This window comes from Mchenga conophoros, linkage group LG10 (genome assembly GCF_057382185.1).
Source record: "Mchenga conophoros isolate Kocher_MC1m ecotype Shallow Benthic linkage group LG10, M_conophoros_male_GT1.1, whole genome shotgun sequence".
In the NCBI taxonomy this organism is placed as follows: domain Eukaryota; kingdom Metazoa; phylum Chordata; class Actinopteri; order Cichliformes; family Cichlidae; genus Mchenga; species Mchenga conophoros.
The window spans coordinates 2,745,022-2,770,628 of record NC_140535.1 but is presented as its reverse complement, the minus strand read 5'-3'; the positions used below and the strand labels follow the sequence as shown (position 1 = coordinate 2,770,628).

At 41.9% G+C, this 25,607-nt stretch overlaps 2 protein-coding genes across 2 annotated transcripts; one reads left to right on the top strand and one right to left on the bottom strand.

Annotated features, from left to right (window-relative positions):
- Window positions 1-1,464: 1,464 nt before the first annotated feature.
- On the bottom strand, window positions 1,465-15,498 carry umodl1 (uromodulin-like 1). The gene is made up of 17 exons (XM_085287900.1): window positions 15,124-15,498; window positions 14,660-14,902; window positions 14,240-14,398; window positions 13,113-13,234; window positions 12,804-12,987; window positions 11,964-12,104; window positions 10,232-10,495; window positions 9,117-9,374; window positions 7,744-7,856; window positions 7,449-7,668; window positions 6,105-6,242; window positions 5,569-6,026; window positions 5,253-5,413; window positions 4,322-4,552; window positions 2,822-2,978; window positions 2,629-2,713; window positions 1,465-2,092 (listed from the first exon to the last, which is right to left on the bottom strand). The coding sequence occupies exons 1-17, from the start codon at window positions 15,197-15,199 to the stop codon at window positions 1,905-1,907; spliced, it is 3,198 nt and encodes a 1,065-aa protein (XP_085144026.1). The 5' UTR covers window positions 15,200-15,498; the 3' UTR covers window positions 1,465-1,904.
- A 1,367-nt stretch (window positions 15,499-16,865) lies between these two features.
- On the top strand, window positions 16,866-25,475 carry zbtb21 (zinc finger and BTB domain containing 21). Its single transcript, XM_085288171.1, has 2 exons — window positions 16,866-16,993; window positions 20,549-25,475. Exon 2 carries the CDS (start codon window positions 20,551-20,553, stop codon window positions 23,614-23,616), a length of 3,066 nt encoding a protein of 1,021 aa, XP_085144297.1. The 5' UTR covers window positions 16,866-16,993; window positions 20,549-20,550; the 3' UTR covers window positions 23,617-25,475.
- The last annotated feature ends 132 nt before the right edge of the window (window positions 25,476-25,607 follow it).

The following is a 25,607-nucleotide window of genomic DNA, read 5'->3' as shown; positions in this document are numbered from 1 at the left end:
AAAGAGAAGGACAAAGATAAAATGAAGATGAGATTAATTAACAATGGGAAACAGATGAGGAAGAAGACACAGGTGAATATAATCAAGACAACCAAGCTCACAGGAAGTATTAACATGACACCAAAGAAAGCAGAGTTTCAAAGTAAAACAGGAAACATCCCAATAGACGTACTAAGCACAGAGAAGATTCTCACTAAACATGATAAAGAAGGAAAAACTAAAATATGAAATAGAATCAGAACAAAAAACATCCATTTTGTACCACTTATCAGGATCCAGGCTGCAGGGGCAGCTGTCTACGCAGAGATGCCAAGACCTCCCTCTCCCCTCCCGCATCCTCAAGCTCTTCTAGTGAGACACAAATGGTCCAGTTGAGAGACTAAGGCTACTGTTTCAGAGCCGCTGTTACGGGATGAACAGTGAGGCAGAGAGACTGGTGTAGGATGCAGGAGGAGGAAAACTGGAAGGACTGTGGAGACGTGGATCATGTTACAGCCATTACTGCCTCCCAGAATACAGACGCACAAAGTTGGAAAAGTAATTCACGGCACTGTCACACTCCTGACTGGTAAATTTAGAAAGCACTCAACAGACACAAGTTATTTGTGTTTAAAAACTGGGATAATTGAGACTGTGTGTGTGTGTGTGTGTGTGTGTGTGTGTGTGTGTGTGTGTGTGTGTGTGTGTGTGTGCGTGCGTGTGTGTGTTGCTTCTAAATTATTAAACACCTGCACATTTGAAATATAGTGCTGTCCAGAGACTAACTGGAAACCATTACTGAAACACTCAGCAGAAGAGATGAAGCCCAGGAATGTGCTGTGTGTGATATAACTTCATCACGTGGTTTGTCTGAAAGGAAGAAATAGAAGTTCCTGAGCTGCAGCCATTCCTCTGCTTTGATCACTGCTGCTCTCGCTCCTTCTTGCTGCATCCGTCATTCCCCTCCATCCCTGCACAGAGCTGTTGCCATAGCGATGGGTTGCCAGGTTTCAGACTGTGAGGCTGAATGGGTTAATGAGAAGGCGGAGCATTTGCTGCACTCCAGATGGTAGTAAGCCCTCCTTCACCACAGGTCTCCAGGGACCTCCCATGAAAGAGAAAGCCACTCCTCTTTTTAGTATTCACCCCCATCACTGCTGCATTTCTGACCCCGTGACAATGTCGGATTATGCAAAGTGTGAAAGAAAAGCTGGGCTCTCATCTTTGGCTCTTCTCTGCTGAGAAAGGCTCATATGAGATGTTTTCATTAACCACTGATCTGGGTGAAGGAGAAACTGACAGCACAACCTCCAGCCAACTGAATAAAAGCGGGACTGTAAATTTTTTGTTTTTTCTGAATCCACCACCTCACATCGTCCCCTGTAAACGCTCGTGTTTACTCTGAGTGCAGGAAGCCATCTTGGACTGTTTTTTTAATGAAGAACTGTGTTAACAGCACCCCCAAGTGTCTGAGTTTATACAGGATGTGTTTATTGTCTCACCACTTAGAGCACAAATTATGTGTCAGTAAACACAATAGATAACAGACAGCAAAAAATAGCATAAATAACATGATTTAAAGAGGCAGCTATGAACACGTTTGACTATAAGAATAGGATACAGAGACCAACACTTGCATAGTTACTTGGTATCTGATTCTCTGCAGTCATTAAATATGTCATGCATGAAATATTGATAGTTTCTACATTTGACATCCCTGTATACAACCACTCTATCGTTTGAATATCTTAATTATACAAAGAAGGTGCAGGTAGAATTTAAATTCAAACTGTACATAATAGTTTCATGTACACGATAAAGGGTGAATGGTGCAACAGTGACACATGGTGGCAGGTGTGGTGTAAAAGCAGCGACAGCACGTCTAATCTCTTCTAATTGTGTGCCTGTGGGTGCAGGGGCTGTCATTAGGTGTTATAGGCAAGGTAGGTGAACTTCTCCTCTTTGGGTTTGACGTTAAAATTGTAGTGTCCGATGCGGTTCCTCTGGCAGTAGAAGAGGCAGGCGAGGGAACAGATGAAGAAGAGCGACAAGCAAATTCCCAGAATGGAAAGCCCAACTACATTTAGAGTGCTCAGCTCCTTATCCAAGGGCTCTGCAGGAATATATGAACCAAGGCTGAAGAAGTACAAACATGCAGACAAGCAGTATATGATGACAGAAATACCAAAACTTTACTCACTGGCTCTTAAAACAAACGTTTCCAGCTCCCTTACATAAAAATAATGTTTAAAAAAATGTTCCCCTCATGAGTGTGTCATGATAAAAGCAGCCAACCCTTTCCTAGCGATGGCTAGTTAAGAACATGGATAGATGGATAAATGTTTTCCATCAAGTTAGTTGAACTTTCCTCTCCACCACACTGATAATAGCGACAGCTGCACTACTGCCTTAATTCAACAGCTATAGACGGCCCATTTAAATGCTGAGATGAAGTGAGAGCCAGATTTATAATGGCCACTGAAGATTTAAATAGCTTTTCTACTTTTAAAACGGTCCGTGTTGAGTGGAAGCTGAAGTGTCATTACACTTCCAACTGAAGCACAAAAGAAGCATCCAGGTGAAATCAGCCGTGCTCCAACACTCTGGAGTGGAGTGTTTTCAAAGCAGATACTGTGTAAAAATACACACCTTCATCTGAATTCATCAGAGGCCCAGCTGAACCGAACCTTGTTCCAAGTGCATTTACAGATCGAGCTGTTCTCTGGTGACAGTCCTGCAACAAAACATGAGCCGAGTTTATGTTGCATCAACTGCTTTTAGTCTAAGCAGGGTCAAAGCTGCAGGGTTGCATGAAATGTATTGTGGAGTAGAAAGCACTCACTGGCACGCAGCTATTCGACTCAGTCTGCAGGCAGATCTGAACCTTGCAGTGCACATAGATCACCTTCAGGTTGACAAAGGAGAAGATCTGCACGGACAGACGGGACGTGCTGGAGTTCCCGTTCATCATCACTTTGGTGAATGCATTCAGGGAACAGCTGTGGAGACACAGACAGTGGGGCTGACTGATGAACTTAACTGCACCTGATCAAAAACTATTATTAGAAAGCATCGTGCTAAATATATAGACAGCTGAATAATCTGCTGGTTCTCTTATTATCGCTTTGCAGAAGGCTTTAACACAGATTTAGCTACCGCACTGACTCATTGTCACTTTTGATGGCACTTTTTTTTTTCTTACATCCTGCTCAAAGATGAATTTCATTTGAATGGAGGGACCTTTAGCTGTGAATCAGAAAATGCCTTCTCGTCAACACTGCTGCATGTGGGAGATTTTGGGGGGGAGGGTTCAGTAGATGATATCGTGACCACCACATTTTCCATGTCCCTGCCATACATCTAAGTACCAGGTGTTTGAAACTGATCACTAGAAAACAAATATTGTAAATATGAAGCTGGAGATTCTAAGTTTGCTCGTAGAAATGGAAAAAAAGGTGATGCGAACAGACACAGTAACAAAACTGGCCCACTGGCAACTATGCAGCTCATTAATTCATATAATTTAGTTCATTTGTTTCACAAATGCCTCCGCTGACACGTGTTTTGCAGTGAGACAATGGGAGTCAGATTTTCTTGTATCTGAATGGGGCTAGGCTAGCTAGCTTTACCCTTATATGTGCATCAGATTTACGTGGTAACTTACAACATAACCGCAACTTCATCTTAACTGTATGCCTATTTAACCCGACGTGCACCTCCCATAGAACGTAACTACACAATGGCTCAATGCATACTTGAATGTTGTGTTGCAGGGATTAAAAGAAGTTTCCAGACTTCCAGCAGAAGCAGAAGCTAAGCTAACCTCCTGCTGACTGTAGCTTTAGACAGTAACTAACAAAATGAGCAACACAATATGAATCCTTGTCTTGTTCTGTCTTTGTAATGATAAAAGAATGGAAGGGCCTGGTTTCAGGCCTTGTGAAAGACTTCCTTTTAGGGAGGGGAAGAAGTGTTTTTATGTGTCACCCCACAGAAGCTGGTCACATTTGCATCTTGTTTTAAAAAGTGTGAAGCCCCAAGTTAATCATATGCTGACTAATGAAGCTACCTACCTATCATTTCTATCATCCAGAACAAGTTTTCCTATCAACTTAAAACCACAGATGTTTATTCGTTGAGACAGAAACTGTCAGGAACTTAATTTGTAGAGTTTTGGCTTTTTAAATGACACATTTTTATATAACGTGTGTTACCAATGCACATGTTGGCCAAGTCAACCCCATCTGAGATCTTAACTCCAGATTAAAGTTGTCTGAGTTAACAATAATCATAGTGGTAACAGTATGAGTAAGCTAAAGAAAGCTGTAGCTGGGAAACAGACCTTTTCTCCAGGAAGACATGGCTGTAGGCGTCTACGGGGTTTGGGGTGGGAGTGCACCAGCACTTGCTGATGACTACTTTAATGTGATCTGAAGAGGTGTTGAGTCTGACCTCCACTACCACGGGCTGCTCACGGGACAGGCTGTAGTTGTAGGGCAGAGGCACTGCACTGTCCAACAGATGCACGCTCATCTGCAATGACCCCGATCCTGTGATTTTAATTATGTCATACCTGGATATGGATGGGAATGAATTGTAGGTATAATGAATACAATATAAACTATACAAAATATTAAAAATGAAATATTTATCAGTTTATGCTACTAATGCACAACATAACTGCATTCAGTGAAAGTGGGACATGAGAGTTTAAGTGAAGTAAATAAGCTAAACACCTATCAGACTTATGCTCAATAGGATTTTAGGAATGGCTATAGCCTGCGGTGGCAACACTGATGAGTGCTGAGCGGCTTTCAGCCTCAGTTAAGTCCATTTATATAACTAAATGGGAGCTCTACAGTATCAGCCTCTATCTTGGGATTCATTCTTGTTTAAACCTTCATACCAATGACAGCTGTTCATGAAACGCAGTTCAGGGTCCTGAATATACTAACAAAGAATTTATCCCAGTCTGTTGTTGCTTGTTACTGTCAGCTAATAAAGGCTGCTCGTGAAACTGCTGTGTAAATGCAGCAGCAGCAATCAAATCCCCGCTGTGCTGATATTCTGAAGAGCAACACTGCCTCTCTGTGATATTGCTCAAGTAGGTACTTTTTGAATGTGTCAATATTCTGTTCTGGAGAAGTAGTTCTTTATCTCTCGATGCTGTTTCCTCTTGAGGCATTTGTCAGCTGTGTCAGTTATCAAGGGGTTACTGATTTGAAAAATAATAAAATATAATGAGTATTCGTGACAGTACTCATGGCACTTACCCCATGGGGCTAAGGTCTGCAGAAATAAGCATGCTCTTCATGTAGGTACACATGATTGGGACTTCCAGCTGTTTTCTGGGCACCTCTGTTGCTCCCGTTGGTGAAGTGTATGGATCCATAGTGTTAAGCAGGTTTACAGAGGCTATGTAGTGGGTTTCATTCTGAAATACCGACACGGCAGAAAGAGCAGAGTGTTGGTTTTCATACTTTTTTATACTTCGTACTTAGCTGAAGAAGATAATGGCAAGCTAGTATACAAAAAACAAGAGCACAGGGGATTCAGGAGGTTTCCCAAATGCAGAGGAGAAAAACTCACTTGCACAAGTTTAGTGTCGCACTCATTCCAGGCCACGGTCAGCTCCACGTGCGTGTCATTGCCGCCATTGATGCCACAGCCCACCGTGCCCAAGTAAAGTGCACTCTCCTGGATCATGGAGCTCAGAAGAAAATTCTTAGTGACAGTCACAGTGATGGCCGCAAGTCTGCAATGGACTGAGAGGGCTTCTTGGATAGAGTCGTCGGTGGCAGATCCCAGAGCAGTGGTACTTTTTGTTGAGCTGGTAGCAGTTGTTGTGGCAATTGTAGAGGCGGGGATGGCTGTTAGGGAAGTACTGGTTGTCGGGGTAGTGGTGGTGGAAGCTTGAGCAACAGTTGAGATTGTTGTGAAAACCATGTGACTTGTTGATATACTGTCTGTGGTTATTTCTGGAGCAGTAGTTGAAGTGGTTACAGCTGTCGTCAGGGGCGGTGCCGCTGTTTCTAAGGTTGTAGGTGCTGCACGAGACAATGCTCGCTGGTTACAAAGATATTCTGTTTTACATGTAATGTGTATAAATGAGTTTTTACAGCTACCTTGGCAGACCCGTCCAGGTCTCTCTGGGTCGTTGTCAGTAAACCCGAACAGGCAAACACATGTATAGGAGCCCCAGGTGTTGTTACATGTGGCCAACTGGGAACAATCATTTTCCCCCGAAGCACATTCATTAAAATCTACAGACACAGAAATAAAAAAATAGAGTCAGGTATTATGTTATTGGCTGATTATTTAGATGTTACTTTAATTACTTTGAATTTCCAAAATGTTGCTTTTGAGACACAAAAAGGTTTTGTTAATACTTTTAGTGCACTTAGGTCTTTTGAATGGTATGTACTAAAAAACATTGTGCAGTTAGAGCATTATGACTTTGTGCATCATTTGTGTTGTATTTCCATACAGCTGAGAAAATTAACATGAGGCAACAGCGACCAAGAAATATTGCCTTTTAAGTCAAAGCGTCAGTCGACATCCAGAATTTCTGGATTCCACAACGCAGCTTCATAGTTATTCTAACATATTGTGCCAAGAGAGAAAGTATGTGGAGCGCACGTGTCTGAAGCAAGACTGCAGAGAATCGGCAAACGTACAATAAAAACACAACACGTTCTGAAACGCTGACTCGGCCGTCCCGTTCAGTAAACACGTGAACAGGATATTTCTGCTATAGTTCGGTGAGTTTTTTTTCAGGTCCATGAAATAATTTCAGTCATTTAATTATTTATTTATTTTCAAAAATCTAGATTTTAGTTTAGTTAAATGATTTCTTCATGTTGAGTTTCAGTTTTCAGTTAGTTTTAGTTAAGTTTGGTTCACATTAACAGACATGAAAATTGCAGCTGCCTTTCACTCGTTAATGGACATCCCAGAACAATAAAACTGCTGGCTATATTTTAATCAAAAGCTACCAAGAAAACTGTTTGGTACAAAGACTGTGAATGACTGCTGCAGGATGATTAAGGCCCCATTTCTACTTCTCACCTTAGCCTATACTGCAACTTCTCATGCACGTCTCCAGAGATGTAATCTCCTATAGTCTGCAACACAAACATTAACTGCTGTGATTTGTAGTAGGCTGGCCCCCTGACTCTCACTAGTCAAATGCACAAACACAATATATCTATTTTATGAAGATTTATGAAAGTTTTAATATGTTGCTTCTACCATCATGGCCCCATTTATATATTGGGCCACCTCCAGTGCCTTCTTTCTTTTCTGTGCTGTGATTTCAGTAAAAATAAAACATTTGCTAACACCGCGAGTAAGTCTTTAACGCTAATTTGCTATAATGTCAAACTCAGCACTCCCTCTTTGAAGCATTTTCCCAGCAGTGTACCACTAACAGCCCACAGCATTAGAATAAGCAATATAAAGACACATACCATTTAGACTTGTGCTGTTTTGATCTACTGTGTATGTCGAGCTGTTCGTCAGGGACTGCAGAACTGCTGTGGACACATTGCTTATGTCCAGGCTTTGACTTGGGATAAACACTATGGTGAAGTTGACCATCACGCTCCCCGGGGAAAAGTTTCTGATCTCGATCCTGACCTGGCCTGAATCCACCATGGCTTTCACCTCTGGAGACACAGACTGGTAGATCTGGTTGGTGACACAGGAAACAGGCTCAAGTTTGTGTTTTCATTTGCACATCACATTCAGTCACTGGATACTTGCCTCTTCTGTTATACTCTCACTGAGGGTTTTGTAGGCCTGACTGCTGGTGTTCTGGAGGTCAGCTGTGAACTTTATGTTGGTAAGTCGTGTTGTGGCATCGAGAGTCTGAGCGTCTACAAAGAAAACCTTTATTATGCACAATAACCACATTTACCACATAAATGTCGACCGTCCTACTGACCCCAGGCCTTTTGATAAAACACTGATTCTTTTCTTCATCACGCATTAGTCATTAAAGACAATTAAACTGCTGTACTCCTCACTCCCTCAGGGTGGTAACTGTGGCTATGTTCTTATTTTCAGAAATCTGGGTCAGTCACTTTCTTCACTTGTGGCTCAGACAAAAAAACACTTCCAGTATTCTTGTTGTTCTTTTTCTGAAAATACTTCCACAGAGGAGAAATAAAGATTTGACCTACATTTTGACTTCTGAGGGGAAAGTAATGCATCTCTGTGTGTCTAGATTCTCAGTCATGCAGGTAACAGGAGTCTTAAAAGCTCGGAAAAAAGGCAACTGAGCTTCTTTAAGCTGTGACACCGTTTGGCTTCACATCCAAGAGGCTTCCTACCTGTTGTTGTTAGAACTGAAGAAGCGTCTTGGATGTGACGCCAAACAGCTTCACCAACTTAAACAACTCCAGTTTCCTTCTGTTTTCACTTTTCTCTTATGACAGTAACACATTTTATGATTTCTTCTTCTAATAATAACCATGCAGATATCCAAAAAACAGTGTTAAGTGTTATAATAATGTTATAGGTTACATATTGTCACAATGCTATTTGGCAATATAACATTTCTATAATATCGCTGGGAGCAAAGAACAACAAGTGGAGGTGGAAATGAAAGCCTCTGGTGGAAAATATCACTGTTTCCTGAGAAGTGTGTGTCTCCATGCAGAGACACACACAGAAAGAAAAATGACAAAAAGTGTTTTTCAGCATTTTTAGTCAATTAGTCAGTTTCGTTCTTCTGGTTCAGGCAAAATCTACTGCAAAAATATAATAAATAAATACAAATGAATAAAAAACAAGGGAACACTTGAACAATTAGATTTTTTTAAGTCATTTTGAATCCAGCACTCAAAGGGTTGATGATTTGTTTTCAACTCTTTTTTTTTTTTTACATCAATTTGTTCTCAACAAAATAAAAAGTTCAGCCTGAATATTTCGTACATCAAGATCCAAGGTGACATGTAAGTGTTTCCTTACTTTTTTAAAAGCACCATCACAATCAGCCATAACAACAATATGACTGCATAACAGTTATAAACAAAGGTAAAGCTGTACTGAAAGTTACTGGAGCTGTCACATAGATTGGCAGCTCTCGAGTACTTTGACGTTCATATTTTGATATATATGTTCAATGTACTTACAGGTTTTTACTGAGATGTGAAGAGGGGCTCCTTGATTTCCGCAGGCACGAGGTGTGACGGTAACATTGTAGAGCAGTCCAGGCTTCAGTCCGCTCACCTCTATCGTGGTATCACTGATTTTCTGAGTCTGAATGACCTCTGACCCTTTCCTTAGAACAACCAAGTAAGTCTGTTTTGTCTCGGCATGATTGGACCAGCAGACAGAGAAGGACGTTCCAGTAACATTAGTGGACCATAAGCTGCCGATGCTGGGGGGAGCTGAGGGAGGGGACAGACAGGGGAATCGCTTGTCATTAATCTGAATCTGCTTTCTTGCTGGTTGTTGCGTGGAAATATGCCACTCCCACATCTGTGCGGTTTGTCTTAGGGAATAGCATCCAGCCTTGTTTTGCACAGTGACTGGAAACAAACACCACAGCTAGTCTAAGCCTGTCAAGAGTAACAAAAAAGAACAGCTTAAAAATGCATTATTTTACTTTTTACATCCTGTCAGTTTAATCCTACACCATTTTAGGCCAGTCTTATTCAGTCTGTGCAAGTCAGATCCAGAAACTTTCACACAAAGGAATATTAAAATATTATCTCATTTTGAATTTGATGGCAGCAAAATATCTCTAAAATGCTGTTACATCTGCAGCAAAGGATTCCAAGAATCCAAAGAAATGATGAAATCTCTGTGCGCAAAGGACAAATATTGGATGTCACCAGGCAGCACTACATTAAAACCAGGAATAATCTGGCAAGGAAGTCGCTGCATGGGCTCAGGAACACTTCCAGAAATCACAGTTTGCTGTGCGATCCACAAATGGAGGTTAAACATCAAATATACCAGGAAGATGCGAACGTCATGTGAACATGATAAAAATGCACAGAAGAAATGTAAAAAGTAGTCTGAAAAATAAATACTCGAGTAAAAGTAGCTGAATTTTTTTTACAGGTGTGAGAATAACAATTTAAGACTCCTCCAAAGAGGATGAGCTTCAGTGTAAATGATGTCAAATTATAAATAAATGCTTGTTAAACCCAAATATCCCTCTCTTTCTGGCTTGGACACCCTTCCAATCAAGAGATGGAGATTTCATGTAAACTTTAGATGAAAACAGAATATTTCTCACAGCATGTTGTTGCTGGATGAGCTGACTCCACAGCTGTATTCATTTGGCTGTGAGATGCAGAACTCGTCCACAGCGAAGCTTGCGATGAATTCCAAGAGACAGAGGTCGTATTACTCGGAGCCGCAGTCACGCTGATCTCAGTGGATGTGAAGAAATCTGTTGTGTTGTATCCAGGAGGGCCTTGTGTGCGACTGGAAGCAGGGGGATAGGTTGTGTTCATCAATGCAGGGCTGGTCAGGGCGGTGGGCCACACTCCAGTGTCAGCTGGGAGCAAAGAACAACAAGTGGACGACTGGACTCTAAGTTTCTGGTGTAAATACCACTGTGTGACTCACATCACAGACGTGTAGTAATTAGAAACAACATATAGTGTTTCCACTTTAAAAGAGCAAAAAAAATAAGTAGGTAAGTAGAGTCATGGATCAAAAATACACTTTTACTCTAAACTGTCTTTACATTGATTGGTGACTTGGGTTAATAAACACCATCTTTGTAAGAACCATTCTCAAGCTTTCCAGTATGACGACTGAAGACCTGACTCCGCCCTCCTCCACTCATCAGTGGTGAACAGACAATTTACATGTTGTTAGTCACACAGCCAACAGAGGTCACTTTAGAAACTGTGTCTTTACAAAGCAGTAATAGCAGAACATTGTGGATCATTTATGAGGAAGGACCATCTTCACAAAATATGACAAATGTGGCAACTTTGTTGTGAGCTAGCTAAGCCTTTAAAACTAACCACAATTTCCTTGTTCGAGTAGGTTTGTCTGACTTGAAGAACAACTCTGACACATATTATTGTGCAGCCGTTTCAGATTAAGGAGGCAGTCTGTTAACCACAGCTTTGTTCCAAAACAAGGCCTCCATAGCCTCTGTGTTCCTTAATGTTTTCACACAGCTGTCAGTAGGTGATTGGTAATTGACCTTTTTCTGCTTTTAACAAGAAAACTATCTTTTGAGACTTGTTTTCTTTTTTCTTGTTTGATATTTTACCCAAAAAAGGCCGATGGTGGGCGGACTATTAAAATCTGAGTAAAACTGAGAGAAATCTTCATTTGTTCTCACTCAGCTTCCACCTCTAGTTCTACAGGTCAGTTATTCTAATAGTCTGTGTGTGTGTGTGTGTGTGTGTGTGTGTGTGTGTGTGTGTGTGTGTGTGTGTGTGTGTGTGTGTGTGTGTGTGTGTGTGTGTGATGGGATGTTGTAAATTTACTCCACCTAGCAAACATCAATACATTAGCATTAGAATAACTTGTGCATAAACTTTAACCCCCCAAAAGCTCTTTGATCAGTCTAACTGTAATCTTATCAGTTTTTATTCGGGGCTTTCTGATGGGGAAATCCCTCTCGTCACTTCTAAAGTGACTGAATCTAAACTATAGTACTTGTCTGAGATGCTGCACTTGCGAGTACAAAAGTAAGGGCTCAGGGGATTTTGAGGATAGGGTAACTGGAAGCACTTGAGAAAAAGAACACTTTCAAACGAGGTTCAGATGTTATATTTAGCAATATGATTGCTTTCTCTGTGTACATACATTGTGCACGTGTAAGTTAAGTGTGAGCTAGTTTCTGAAAAACCTAAATAAATTGCACAAATTGGTGCGCATAGCAAAAATGGAACAAAGTCATGTGCAAATAAACATTTTAATTATCTGGCAATTATCTCACAGTCCAGACTTTAAAGGGTTACGTCTGCACTGCAAACACACACACAAGTGTGCGGTCAAACCTGAACAGTGGGCTCCAGGGTTGCTCGGGTCAACATCAATGTAACCTTGGTGGCAGACGCACTCATAAGAACCCACTGTGTTGTTGCAGTCGGCCCAAAGCGAACACTGCCGAAGAGCAGAATGTGCACACTCGTCTACATCTGCAATGAAAATGCAGACATATGGAGGAGTTAAGCAGCAATTATAATTACACATACATAAAAGCTGTTCAATTACAGTTGTGTTTGCATGAGTTGTAACAAATGTGTTTCTGAAAATAAATCAATAGTTTATAGTGGAAGCTGTTTAGAAAATCTCCACATCTGTTCGGGACCCTGGGAAAATCACTGGAACTTGAAACACATTATGCAAGTCAAGACTGGATTCACTTATCTTGCTCACGTCTTTCATTTAAAGGCTTGAAAATTCAGATGTGTCTAAAAATAAATGGCTTTCAGCACAGAAAAAGGGAAGTTAATTATCTCTGAGAAAAAGCCAGCTTGACGTGCACGCGAGCCATGTTTTGTGGGAATGTAGCGAGCATGACTGATTTATGATAAATATCTGAGTGTGGGTGTGTGTTTCGTGTGTTCATGCACGTGTGTTTGTCTCTGTGTGTGCGTGTGCGATCGCTCTGGTGTTATTTTCCGCTGTTGCAGGAAACATCCCACAGATGACTGTCACTCAAACAGAAGTAGTGGGAGAAGGAAACTGTGGTGCGACTGAGTCATTTTTTCCTGAACGCCGTGTTCTTTGCACATGAATCATTCTCAAAACTCTACAAGAATGTCATTTCTCAAAAGAAAAAAAGCCGAGTAGCTTCGCAGAGAGGTCAAAACTGCCATACAGTGCCTCCTCACCTTGCACTGTTATTGAAGACACTTCCTCTATTCGTTCGAGAAGGCGATGCAGCTTCGATGTGACGTTGTACAACGAGAGAGTGAAGTTACACTCAATCAGCAGAGAGGTGGCAGTTCTGTAGGGATGCACAGGCCATGTGCTGAGATAATAGACAGAAACATCAGACTGCAGAGCTCCAGTCACCTGATGATGACACAGACGAACATATTTTCATAAAAAAGCGACCACCAAGGAAAGTGCTTATGTTGGAAGTCTAGTCTCATTATAAATGTCTGGAGGAAGTTTGACCATAGAAGCTGTTGTGTTACCATTGCTTGCAGCAGCCTTGTGTGATTCAGAAGCCCTTCATTCTTGGACATCAGTTGCTGGTAGTCTGTCTTCACTGTCACTGTTGCATTCAAGCGGTTTCCTCCATTCTCAGAGTAATTTGCTGAGATTAACATGATACAATATAAAGATCAGTGTCGACAGATTTCTCCCTGCTTCAGAGAAAGACCTACAGGCTCACTTAAGAGCTTGGTTAAAAAAAAGAAAATCAGCTGATTTATTTATTTAATTGCTAAATGAAATATGAACAGGCTGAAGCGGTCTATATACGACTCAGCAGTTATTCCTTTCATATTTTCTTCAGCAGGAAGGGATCCAGTGAAAATGGCACACACACTGTGGGGTCTGTGGATTACCCCAAGTCACTAAGATTAGTTTGTAAAAGAATTTGGTGGCACTGTAATTTTACAAGAACACACGTACGAACACCCGAAGCAATGAAACACACAACATTGCTTGTCAGACAACATGTCAAGACAACATGTTCTTTTTATTTTTTTGTGTGTCTGTTTTTTGCTGCACTCTTAGCGTGTGCGCGGTGTGCATCGGCTGAACGTGACACAGAACATATGAGCGTGTTTTTGTTAACACTTTCAGTTTCTGTAACTTTTTACTGTTGCTGTAAGAAAACCGATGCATTTTTTTCCTTTACTTCATTTGACGGTGGCACGGTGGTTAGCACTGTTGCCTCACAGCGAGAAAGTCCTGAGTTCGATTCCACCAACAGTGAGGAGTTTGCCTGTTTTCCCCGTGTTTGCATGCATTTAGTGTAGCCCTCGCCCTTCGGGGGGATCTGCCCTCTCTGAGTGCTCATTTTTGAAATTTTACGAAATACCAAGGAAAATGACACATCAACAGAGCGGCCACATCAGCACCAAGATGGCAGCAGTAAAGCTGCACTAACAGATAAAAACAGTTTGTCATGTTTAGCTGATATACCGTAGACGCTGGGCAAATTTCAGTTTAATGCCTCAGTGAGTTGAGTCGCTCATTACGTTTTAGCACTATTCTAAAACTGTCATTTGCTTGCTTAAACAAAGCACAGTAAGATGCATGGTGAACATTCACTTTAAATGCAATGTGGATGCAAAATCACATATATACTAACTTGCTGGATCACTGCAGGAAGAGTGGTGAGATCTCTGGCAGCATTTTTGCCAGCCTGGACAGTCTATATCCAAGTCACACTCCTCAGAACTGGGATGCAATCCATCTGCAGTTGGACAGGATCCTGGCTTGGAACTAAACTCACCACTCCTGTTTACAGCTTCATTCAAAGGAAATAACATGTTGCAGGCCATATATTAGCAGTGAGATATTTGTAGCATTGCAGTTTCAGCGCTTCCATCTGGTGTCTTGCACACAGCACCACACACTGAAAGGTCACGCTGACTGCCTGGCCAGAGACAGTGTGTGTGTGTGTGTGTGGTACATAATCAGATTTTGCAGACAGAAAAAGTGTCTTCTACAGTCTAAGAACAAAACAATGTGTGCTTTTCTTTAATCCTGATCAGTGCAGTATACTCACGCAGGGCACAGTAACGACCAACTTGCACATAGCCAGAGCAGCATCCCATCACCTGCTCCGTCACCAGCTTGTACTCAGTCTGATGGATCATCCTGTACATTGTGACATTACAAGTCTTCCAGCGGAGCCAACCGCCACAAGGCTTTGACACTGAATAGGGAACCTTGTGCACCACCAGGAAACTCACAATCTTTGTTTTGTTATGAGTGCACAGGTGGTAGCCAGACAGACACAGGCTATTTCCTGAAAATAAAATATATCTTTTGGATATCAGATGTTTCCATTGGTATCTTGTACACTGCTGCAAAATAACATTTTGAGTCACTCTAATAAACTGCTCCTATATGTTAATGTGCTCGGAAAGTTTTGAATGAAATGTGAAGGCTTTAATCGAAATAAATGTCACATTCTGTTTTGTTAAAACATCTGTTTAGAGTAAATCTGTCGTCGGCATCGTGGCCTACCTTCATTCACAGTGTCCTGTCCCCTACAGAGAGCCAGCAGGGCCACAGCCACCCCAAACGAGAGCATCCAACTCATTTTCACATCAGAATCTCACCCATGTATTTAAGCACCACATTTTACCTCCATATTTCACTTTGAAATGATACCAGCGCACTGTTCAGGGTGTAGTCAAAGACCAAGTCCTCTGTGGCTATCTTTCCCCTCCCCTTAATGACCCAACGGTCCCAAATGTACCACAAAATTACAGCATCCAACAGGTAAGTATTATATGAATTTAGATATTTGCAGTTACCATTTTATTAATTTACTAAAAGTATATTAATTTTGTTTTTTTAAGCGGGTTTTAAATTGCTGTCAGCGAAACAACCTGGATAATCAGCATAAACACGACAAACAAAGTCTTTGCTTTTCATGCAACCTGTGAGAGGAAGTGCATGCTTTTATTTTTGTCAAATAAATGCATTATGGATTTGCCTATTCTTTGGCTGTGTCATTGTAAGTAAACATGTTTATGAGGCCAAGGAGAATTATGGGCTGGGAGGAGTCAGAGTCCCAAATGGCTTGGTTTCCACTCAGGTAACCATGGCAGTGCTTGCTATGATGCTGGCATTAACAACCAACCATCTTAGCTATTAAAATCAAGTAAGGAGGAGTGAGAACTTCCCTGCCATTTTCCCACATGTCTTCATTCTGCTAATATCAAAAAGCAACAGGATGCTTTGGCTGTCAAAGACATATTCTAAAAAAAAGGCTCTGAATGTGTCTGGATGTGAAAATCCTGCTAAAACTCTACAAGCCTTTTGGCATGCCTTTAATTCTTCGCAGAAGTACCCGTTCAAATAATGGTGTTCCATTAATAGTAATGAGGTGTGAAAATGAACCTGATTAAACGTAATTCAGTGATTAAGCAGTAATGAGTGGGCTCATGCTAGCAGGCTTGTGGGTGTGAATGCAAGGCAGTGAAGGGTTTTCAGATGGGTTATCAGAGGTCACCAAACATAAATATATGCTTTGCATACGCATGCTTTCATGTTTTGTTGAACCTAAAGATAACTGGGAGTGGTGCTGTCTTTTCACCATCAGCGCTGTCCTTGATTAAGTGAGATGAGACTGTTGCCAGGTAGGCTACTGTAGCAGATGAGGCTTTCCAGGAAAAGGCCTTTAAGCAAAATAGGCATGGTGACAAATCCCCACTGGATAGAAGTGATGACACAAATACACTGCTGTGCTGCAGTGACTTCTTTTGTAGTCATGGATATAATTAGTTTCACTGGGGCTAGATGGGCATCAAAGTAGTGTCTTCTGTAGCATTGATAACGTTTAAGTCATGGCATTGTAAAGTAAAAAAGTACTCTTTAAAATAATCAGACCAAAACTATAATAATTAAGAAAGAAACAAAAATAAGGAGAGCACTTACTTCCTACTTGGTGTTAAAAGTTTCCACACTTGGTCAGGTTTACTGTAACACATGTGACTTCACACAAGCAGAACAACCCCAGCAGCAAACTCAGTGTACCTCAAAGTGTGCAACTAAAGTGTGCAGTGAATTACAATGTGCAGGAAAGTGCTAGTTAGCCTTTACCGACTTTCACTAAATCTTGTTTTAAAAAAAGATCAAACGAAAAATATGACATATCCCTTTAAATTAGCCTCAGTTTCGAGTCTTCCGTTTGCACCGCCCCTTGCTCTTTGACCAGCCTATCAGTGCACGGTGCACGTGACGAGCGCTCTCTGCGATGACCTCATCCCTGGTGTGGGATGACGTCAAATTCAAGATGGATGGAATCACGACCAGCGCGGAGAAATCTACACAACACTGAACAAAGTCCCGGCTACGTGGAGGAAAGACCGTATTCACGACGGGCAGGGTAAGTGTAGCCAGCCTAACGAAGTTACCGTTCAGTAACACGAGCAGGGAGGCGCAGACACAGTTGGTGAGAGCTGTTAAGGAGAAGCTTTTTCCTCCCTGACGTAACTCGGAGGGGGGATTGTGTCGCTGTAAAAACCTGACCAGCTACAACCTGTTTTGCAGCCAGCAGCAGCTCCAGTGTCAGGCCGGTGTGGAGCCGTTTTTGCTTTTTTGGTGGGAAAAAAAATTAAAAGAACTAAACATAACAAAACCAAAAGCCCATGACTTCCACCGGGGATAGCGTTTACAACTGACTCCTTACACGCCAAAACGGCGTCTCTGCCCGCGCAGACTTTCATTTCTGGATTAGCGCGGTGCAGTCCATTGAAACGCGCTCAACTTTCCCCCTCTTTATTCGGTGTTAGCTGCTCGAGACCAGGCGTTGCACCCTCGGGTTTGTCTGAAGCTAAACAAAAAAGAAATGTACGAATGCGTTGTGAAGTGAAAGCAGCATATCAGTCGGAGAAGTTCTTTTAGAGCCACGTCTCATGGATGATCTAATGCCCGAAGCTTCACTCGGCTTCCTCTGGGAAAACATGACACGACCCAACATTCCCGTGTTTTTCCTAACACGGAGCACACATTTTCACCCAAAGTCCACGAGGCAATCTTTAGTTTTTTGATGAATGAATGGGGGTTCTGCCCATAAATATATTTAGCAAGTGTCAAAGTAGCCGACGTAAGTAACGCGACTTCCGGTTACAATTTCCAAAATAAACGCCGTGACGTCCAGGCAGCACCTTTTTCAGGAAAATGAAATGCATGCATATAATGCTTTGCAGTCCCTGTTTTTGACTATGTTAATCACACAACTATTGCTGTGCGTCAGATGGGGTTTGTTCTTGTAACAGTATAGTGCTGTTCAGTAGTATTATTGTTGTCTCACCACTGACCGATGCAGGTGTATCGATATTACGCAGTTTCTTACATGAATTCTACAAAATAAATTAGATTTATAATAAAAATGATGAAAAACACATCATAGAGCCCAAATTTAGTGCAAGAAAACTTTGTTCAAGTCAATACTTTATAACTTGGTGTGCTTTCTAAACTGTTTTAGTTTCGATTACAGCACCAGTAGACTTGATCATCACACAAAGGGTGACATGGAAGTAGTCAGCACAATGGTGTTTAAGCTCAGCTGTAAAGCATACAAATGCTAATGGTTCCTGTGCCATGTTTGATGAATCTTTTAGCTGACAGTATAAACAGCAGGCTAGATTCATCAAATAAACCTGCCTCCTGAAATACCAAGAGTGCTTTTCTCTGATAGTTACATTTTACAACCATAGAAATAAATGTAGATGTTTAATGGTTTAGGTGAAGGTGGATCAAGGCAGACAATGCATTTCAACTTGTAGTTGAAACCTTTTAAACTTCCTGCAGTGCCCTGTGTGGTTGAGGGCAACTTGACAGAACTCCATTTTTCCTACCTTCAGACTGATAACATGATGTAATTCCCATAAATTCTGTGGAGAGTTCCTTTCCATCATTTTATATTTTAAAAGGCTCAACTTTGACCTCTAGTGATCATCACAAACAACAGCAAGACAAAAAATGCACATGTAGTTGTAAACCCCGTTCTGTTAAACACGATGCCTAGTTTAACCAGTTGTTTCTTTACTTTTACAGCAGTCTGTAAGGCATCAATATTTATAGCTCATAATAAAACTGATAGGTTGTTTGGATAAATAAAATGTAAGCAAAATAAATCTTGTTACTGTATTTTAGACAACATAATCCTGTCTTGTGTTTTTATCAGATGAGCATCTGAAAAGTGAGAGCTATGCTGTTTTCAGTAATACAGAAAACAGATGAGCGTCAAATCTTCACACATGATAAACTGGAGCTTTGCTATGTTTGGCATGTTTGCAGTTATTGGATTGCCAATTTGCTTAATAATGAATAATGGCTGCAGCTGTAGTTCTCAGCAATTATTGTATTGTGTTACTACTTCCTTTGAACGGTTATGGTTGCAACGTAACATGAACGATCACCAAAGGCTGCACTAAAACTTGGATTATTCGTAATGTTTTTGTTGCAACATGCTGATGTCAGCGTTGTTAATATGGAGATCTGGTGTAGTATATTAATCTTTTGTCTCACTGTGAAGTCATGTTGTATATGAGCTCCTGAATAATATTCTAACGAGCTCAAACAAACAAGTGCTTATTGCTTATGTCCCCCCCCCCCAAGGACTAATGCTTTAGAGTTTGAATCCGATCCGATGGAAACCAACGCTTTTTCCTAATTCGTGTGACCCTGACCTTTGACTTATGACCTTGAAGCCCTACATACTAAAATAGTGTACTTTATTATCTTTACCCATACGATTGGAGCAGAACCAGCTGAAATCTTGAGCTTTTTTAAGCTGTAAAAACTTGAGATTTTAATATATATTCATGCAGTGTGTGATAGGGTGTTGTATTGGGAAAAAAAAGTGTGTTGTACAGCTTTCCCGATGCCCTTTCATGTGATATATTATGCTTGAAAGATTTCTTGAAGGTCAAAGTCAAATGTTTACCCAAACTAGCTGCTCATGTCGCCCAAGGTCTAGTATATTGTTGTGAAGTTTGAATACGATCCATATAAATCTCTGATTAATAAACAGATTTTACTGGTTTTCATATTTGGTGTGATCTTCACCTGATTTTCACCTAAATTAAATCAGCCGGAGCTTTTATGGGTGTCTACCATCAGACGAAATTTGCATAGGATATCTTGAAAACAGTGGATGCTAGACTGCTAATAGACAAACAAACAGAACTGATTACATAGTCGCTCGCTTTTGTGGGAGAACAGACAAAAGGCTTCAAGAATACTGCCGTGTGTGTGTGTGTGTGTGTGTGTGTGTGTGTGTGTGTGTGTGTGTGTGTGTGTGTGTGTGTGTGTGTGTGTGTGTGTGTGTGTGCAGAAAATCCAGTGTCAACTTTGAAGTAGATTCGATGACGGAAGAATGTGAAGAACACATACTGAGATTCCTTTATTCATTAGTGAAACAATGTATTTTTACTATTCAGAGCAGGGATGGGGGAACTCCAGGCCTCAGGGGCCGGTGTCCTGCAGGTTTTTGTCCTTGGTCCAAAACAGCTCATTTAAACGGCTAAACGACCTCCTCAACATGTCTTGAAGTTCTCCAGAGGCCTGCTAATGAACTAATCATTTAATTCAGGTGTGTTGACCCAGGGTGATGTCTAAAACCTGCAGGACTCTGGAGTTTCCCACCCCTGACATAGAGACTATGAATTTTTACTTGGTGTCATATTAAACTGATCACAGAGAACTGACAAGAACACCACACACAATTATACATATAGTGCACAAAAGCCCATCAGCTTTTATTTAGTAGATGCTTATTCCTGTAGATGCATCCATGTCCAAAGAATTCTGAAACATCTAAAGTATACAAATTTATCTAGATCAAGAGTATATGCATATATATGTTTATATGTCTACATTGTTTCAATAAAATATAATCTTTTTATAATATAATCTTTTTTTTCTTGTCTTTCAGCCATGGAGAGCCTAGTGCATTACAGTAACCCCTCCCACGCCCTGTCATTGCTGGGGGCTCTGAATGAGCAGCGACTGCGGGGACAAGCGTGTGATGTGGTCCTGGTTGTGGGAGACCAAAGGTACCAGGCCCATAAGAGTGTTCTGGCTGCCAGCAGTGAGTATTTCCAGTCCCTTTTCTCGCGGATGGACGCAGACTCGCTGACAGTTGTAAACCTGGACTTCTGTGAGCCGGACGCCTTTGAGATCGTTTTGAATTACATTTACTCCTCCTCACTCTTTGTGGACAAAGGCAGCCTGGCAGCCATTCAAGAGCTGGGATACAGCCTCGGAATCCCTTTCCTCACCAACATTGTGTCAACAAGGCCACATGCATCCTACTGTGTGTCTAGAAAAAGGCTTTCGTTCTCAGAGGGGGATGAGAATGATGTCCACACAAGGAGCGTCATTGTGCGTCGGGTCCGGAATGACACGGCCCATCCCTCTCGCTCGAGTTATCCGAGAAAAACATCTGAGAGATCGACATCTCCCCACTCTGCTCATGGGTCCACTCGGCCTCCCTCGGAACACAACTCGTACGAATCAGTCAGAAACTCTGAGCCCAGCAGGAAGTCCCCTGACCGGGGTGAAGCTTTGGAGAGGACGTATGCCTCCATATTGAAAGGGAATTCATCACACTTCACACCCGTGAGACCCCAGCTGACATCATCAGTGTCTTTCAGTGATGCTGAAGTGCAGCACATCAGGCTGCTGTCTGGCCCTGACCAGGACAATAAAGAGGAGAATGAGGAGCAGGAGTCCCGCTACAATACCAAAGTGCCCTTTCAGGGTCAGGCTAGTGAGCCAAGCCAGACCATTGACAGGAGTGGGCCACTTATAAAAAGCCTACTCAGGAGGTCATTATCCATGGACAGCCCCGTTCCAGTCTTCTCCCCCACGCTGGAGCTCAAGGAGCTGCAAAATCGAGACCAGTCAGTTGTACAGATGGCACTGAAGACGTCTGTGCCAGAAACCTCTGCCCACAACGGCGACTCAAAAAGAACGTCTCCTCTGGTTCTCAGGTCAAAGTATACCGGCAGGTATGATGGAGAAACTCAGGTAGAAGGAGAGGTGAGTGTGAAAGCTGAGCCCAGCAGTCCACTTGCTGACCCCATGGACATCGTACGCATCACAGTTGGTGATTCTTTGCCAGTCAGTCTCAAAGACTTTCAAACTAATTATGATCAAGGTCCCAGGGAAGTCTTAAATCCTGTGGGGAAAAGAAGGGACAGGCCAGACAACAGACGGTACCCATTAAAGAAGAGCAAACTATTTAAAGAGCATGCTCTCTCAGTTAACGTGAATATGTCAAAAGCAGTACCTCAGCATGCCAGCGGCGACCCTAACGAGGACGGCGAGGAGTCACCTCAGAACAAGATTTTCAAATGCTGGAATTGTTTAAAGGTTTTCCGGTCAGGTGCTGGGCTTCATCGTCATGTAAATATGTATCACAATCCGGAAAAGCCGTATGCTTGCGACATCTGCCACAAGCGCTTTCATACCAACTTCAAAGTGTGGACGCACTGCCAAACGCAGCATGGTGTAGTACAAAACCCAGCGTCGTCCGCCAGCTCCTCTGTTCTTGATGAGAAATTTCAAAAGAAGCTAATAGATATTGTGAGAGAGAGAGAAATAAAGAAAGCTTTGCTTTGGAAGTTAAAGAGGAATAAGCAGGGTTTGCAGTCTCCTGCAATTACAAAAAAGAGGTCGAGGCCCAGCTACATATGCCCATACTGTGGCAAGACATTTGTGTTCCAGTCTCAGTACAGACAGCATTTAAGGACACATCCTGCTGAAAAAGCTGACCAGGACACAGCGAGGGAGAGCATCCTCTACCAGGAACAGGATGAGATCATTCAACAGAAGAACCCTGACACCGGTGTTTACTCCTGTAGACTTTGCAATATGAAGCTGTCATCGCTCCTGGAACAGGGTGACCACGAGAGAGGCTGTCGCCATGCAACCGTGTGCCCCTATTGTGGCCTCAGATTCTCAAGTCCAGTTGTCAAGAAAGACCACGAGGCACATTGTAAGTACAAGAAACTGACATGCCTGGAATGCATGCGCACCTTCAAATCCTCCTTCAGCATTTGGCGCCATCAGGTGGAGGTGCACAACCACAATATGATGACTGTTAAAGACCACATTCTCCTGAAGCAACAAGAGAACAATGAAGAGGAGTCTGAAATGCTCAAGGAGGAGCATTACAGTGATGAGCCTCTAACAAGCGAGAGCACAAGAGAGAACATCAGTTACAGTGATTCCTCAGGTCCACCTATGTATGACTCTGAAGACTCTTCCTCCTATGTGCCTGAAGACCTGAGCATGGGCCACCATGGCAAGCTGGTAGTGAAGGAAGAGCCGTTGGAGGAGGCTGTGAGTGAGCAGGACAACCCCGATGCTGCCAAAAGTGGCTCCGAAGAACCCGGTGTGTGGCCGTGTGAGAAATGCGGAAATCTTTTCAGCTCTCGCAAAGACTTAGAACGACACCAGGAGCTGCTATGCCACATCAAACCATTCATCTGTCACATCTGCAACAAAGCCTTCAGGACCAACTTCCGCCTTTGGAGCCACTTCCAGTCTCACATGTCGACTGCTAACGAACCCGGAGCCAAAGAGATCGACAGAAACCCCTCACCTCTGAGCCCTTCCCCTCCACTTACCCCTTCAGAACGTCCCTCCCCACAGGCCTCTGTGCTCATATCTACTCAGGCGGCACCGGTCCCTGCTGCTACTGCTGCTGCAACCGCAGGGACCGACGAGTCCAGCAGCCCAGATCCCTGCAGCTCATTGGTAAGCAAGACCAAGAGGCCCGAACTGGAACGGCAAACCAGCAGCCAAAGCCCCCTGTCAAGGTCAAACAGCATGGAGAATCCAGGCGGCCCTCAGGAATCGGACACACTCTTTTACCACGCACCGTCTCTCTCTGCCCTGACATTTAAGAGGCAGTACATGTGCAAACTCTGCCACAGGACCTTCAAGACGGCCTTCAGTCTGTGGAGCCACGAGCAGAGTCACAGTCACATGTAAGATTCAGATGGCCGATAGCAGTGAGTTTTTTTCTCGGGAGACAATACTTACTATAAGAATAAACACACCTCAGCCTACAAACAAAAGACTTTGAATGTATAGCTTATTCGCTTGCCTCCAATGTCATATATTGAAGTGCCATGTTTATTTAGACGCGTAAACGTGAATGTGCAATCAAGTGCTAGATTCCTCTGTGAGAAGAGATGACTATAATTTTTTTTCTTGCAAAATGATCTATATGAATTTATCTGTTTCAGACCTCTTTTGGTTGTCTAGTTGTATTTACCTATCTAGTCGTTTTAAGAGTTGCACCCCTCAATGTTTTCGACTGAAGGTAGAGAAAAAGGCGGGACAAGTGTTTACGTTGTTCTCTCCGAGTGTGGTGGAAAAAGTGCTTTAAAATTTTGGAGGCTGCGGTTCATTTAAAGACGAGAGCTTTTGCTTTTTGTACAAACATGTGATTGACATCCCTTAAGATATTATTGGTGGCCTCAACAATGTATTCAATATGCACTTTTTTGATTCTGGTAGGAAGATATAATCCTCAGCGATTACTCTGGATCAGTATGTTTCCCTGACCGAGTTTTTAGGCTGCAGGAGTAACAAAAAGCATCTAACTTTTTTTTTTTAGCACTCATTTGTTCTTACGTTTGAGGCTCATATTGAATTCACATCAACTCATTTCATGGAAAAATTCAATGAGACAGTCTGTATAAGAAAGCTATACCACATACAGTCTTCATTCAGTACCAACAAACACAGTATCTTCCTAATGATTAGCCTGCTGTGAAACAATGCAATCAACTGGAAGATTACAGAAAAAATATTTATTTTCTGAAGTTAAATGACTAAAACGTCGCTAAATTATGTGGGAAAAGGTGCTCAGACCAGTGCACTAGTAGCCATGCAGGCTGTCGCTGAAAAACAGTGAGCTGGGTTGATCTCAAAGTCCTAAATACGAGACATCCTTGCAGTATTTGGCTTATAATAATATTAAATATTTCCTGTGAGTAAGCTTTCAGAAGCTTTCACATCAAACGTTGTCACAGTGTCTCAATCGCTGAGTGTGGCACCAGTGTTGTGTAAATGCACTGATAGAATTTTTTGCAATTGAACACATTGGACTATTAAGTGAGCTTTACAGCGCTTCGATGGCCTTATGCAACTTTACAAAACTATTTTGTTATTTTACGTGAAAGCACAACAGCTTCAGACCACTTATGACTCAGGCATTTCAAGGTGGCGACGTTAACGGGAGGGAAAGCAACGAGACGGCAAATCTTTATTCTACGAACGGTCACAGAGTGTTCCTGCTTCCTGAAGATTTCTTGGAAAAGTAATGATTGTGTTTTGATTGTATTCCGGTTGTTTTACAAATGTATTCTTGTACAAGTATATACTTCTGCTTCGGCTTGATAGTTTAGAACTTTGTCATAAATTATTATTGCTGTTTGGGAGCCTGACAGACAGAACTCCACATGGACTAATGGACTTTGTTTTCCACTAAATGATTAATGCAAGCTGCATTGTGATGTTAAATTCTTTGCGGAAATTCTGTATTGATAATAGTGCTCTTAATTTCTTGTGAGAAAGACTTTCTGAAAGTTTCACAGGAATGCTTATAGACTTGTGTACATGGAGGTGTTTGTATTCTTGATTTTTGTACTGATTTTGTTAGTAAACAAGAGTTTGATCTTTTTAGTATTCCTGTGCTCTCACTGCAATAATGAATATTTGTATCAACATTGGTTGCATCGCTGTTGCTTTTTGAGACTTGCAGCTGTTTTGTGTTTAGGTTTTTCTACAGTTTTGTGCTTCACTTCTGTAATAAAGAGTAACAATGGAGTATATATATATTATATACATATATAAATGATCATTTGTGGTGTTGGATTTATGAACTTAACAACTTTGAGTGTTTCACGGTGGATCAAAAGATTTTGGGTTACATTGTCATTCGTGTTAGTCTAATTGGCCTTCATAAATTGGCT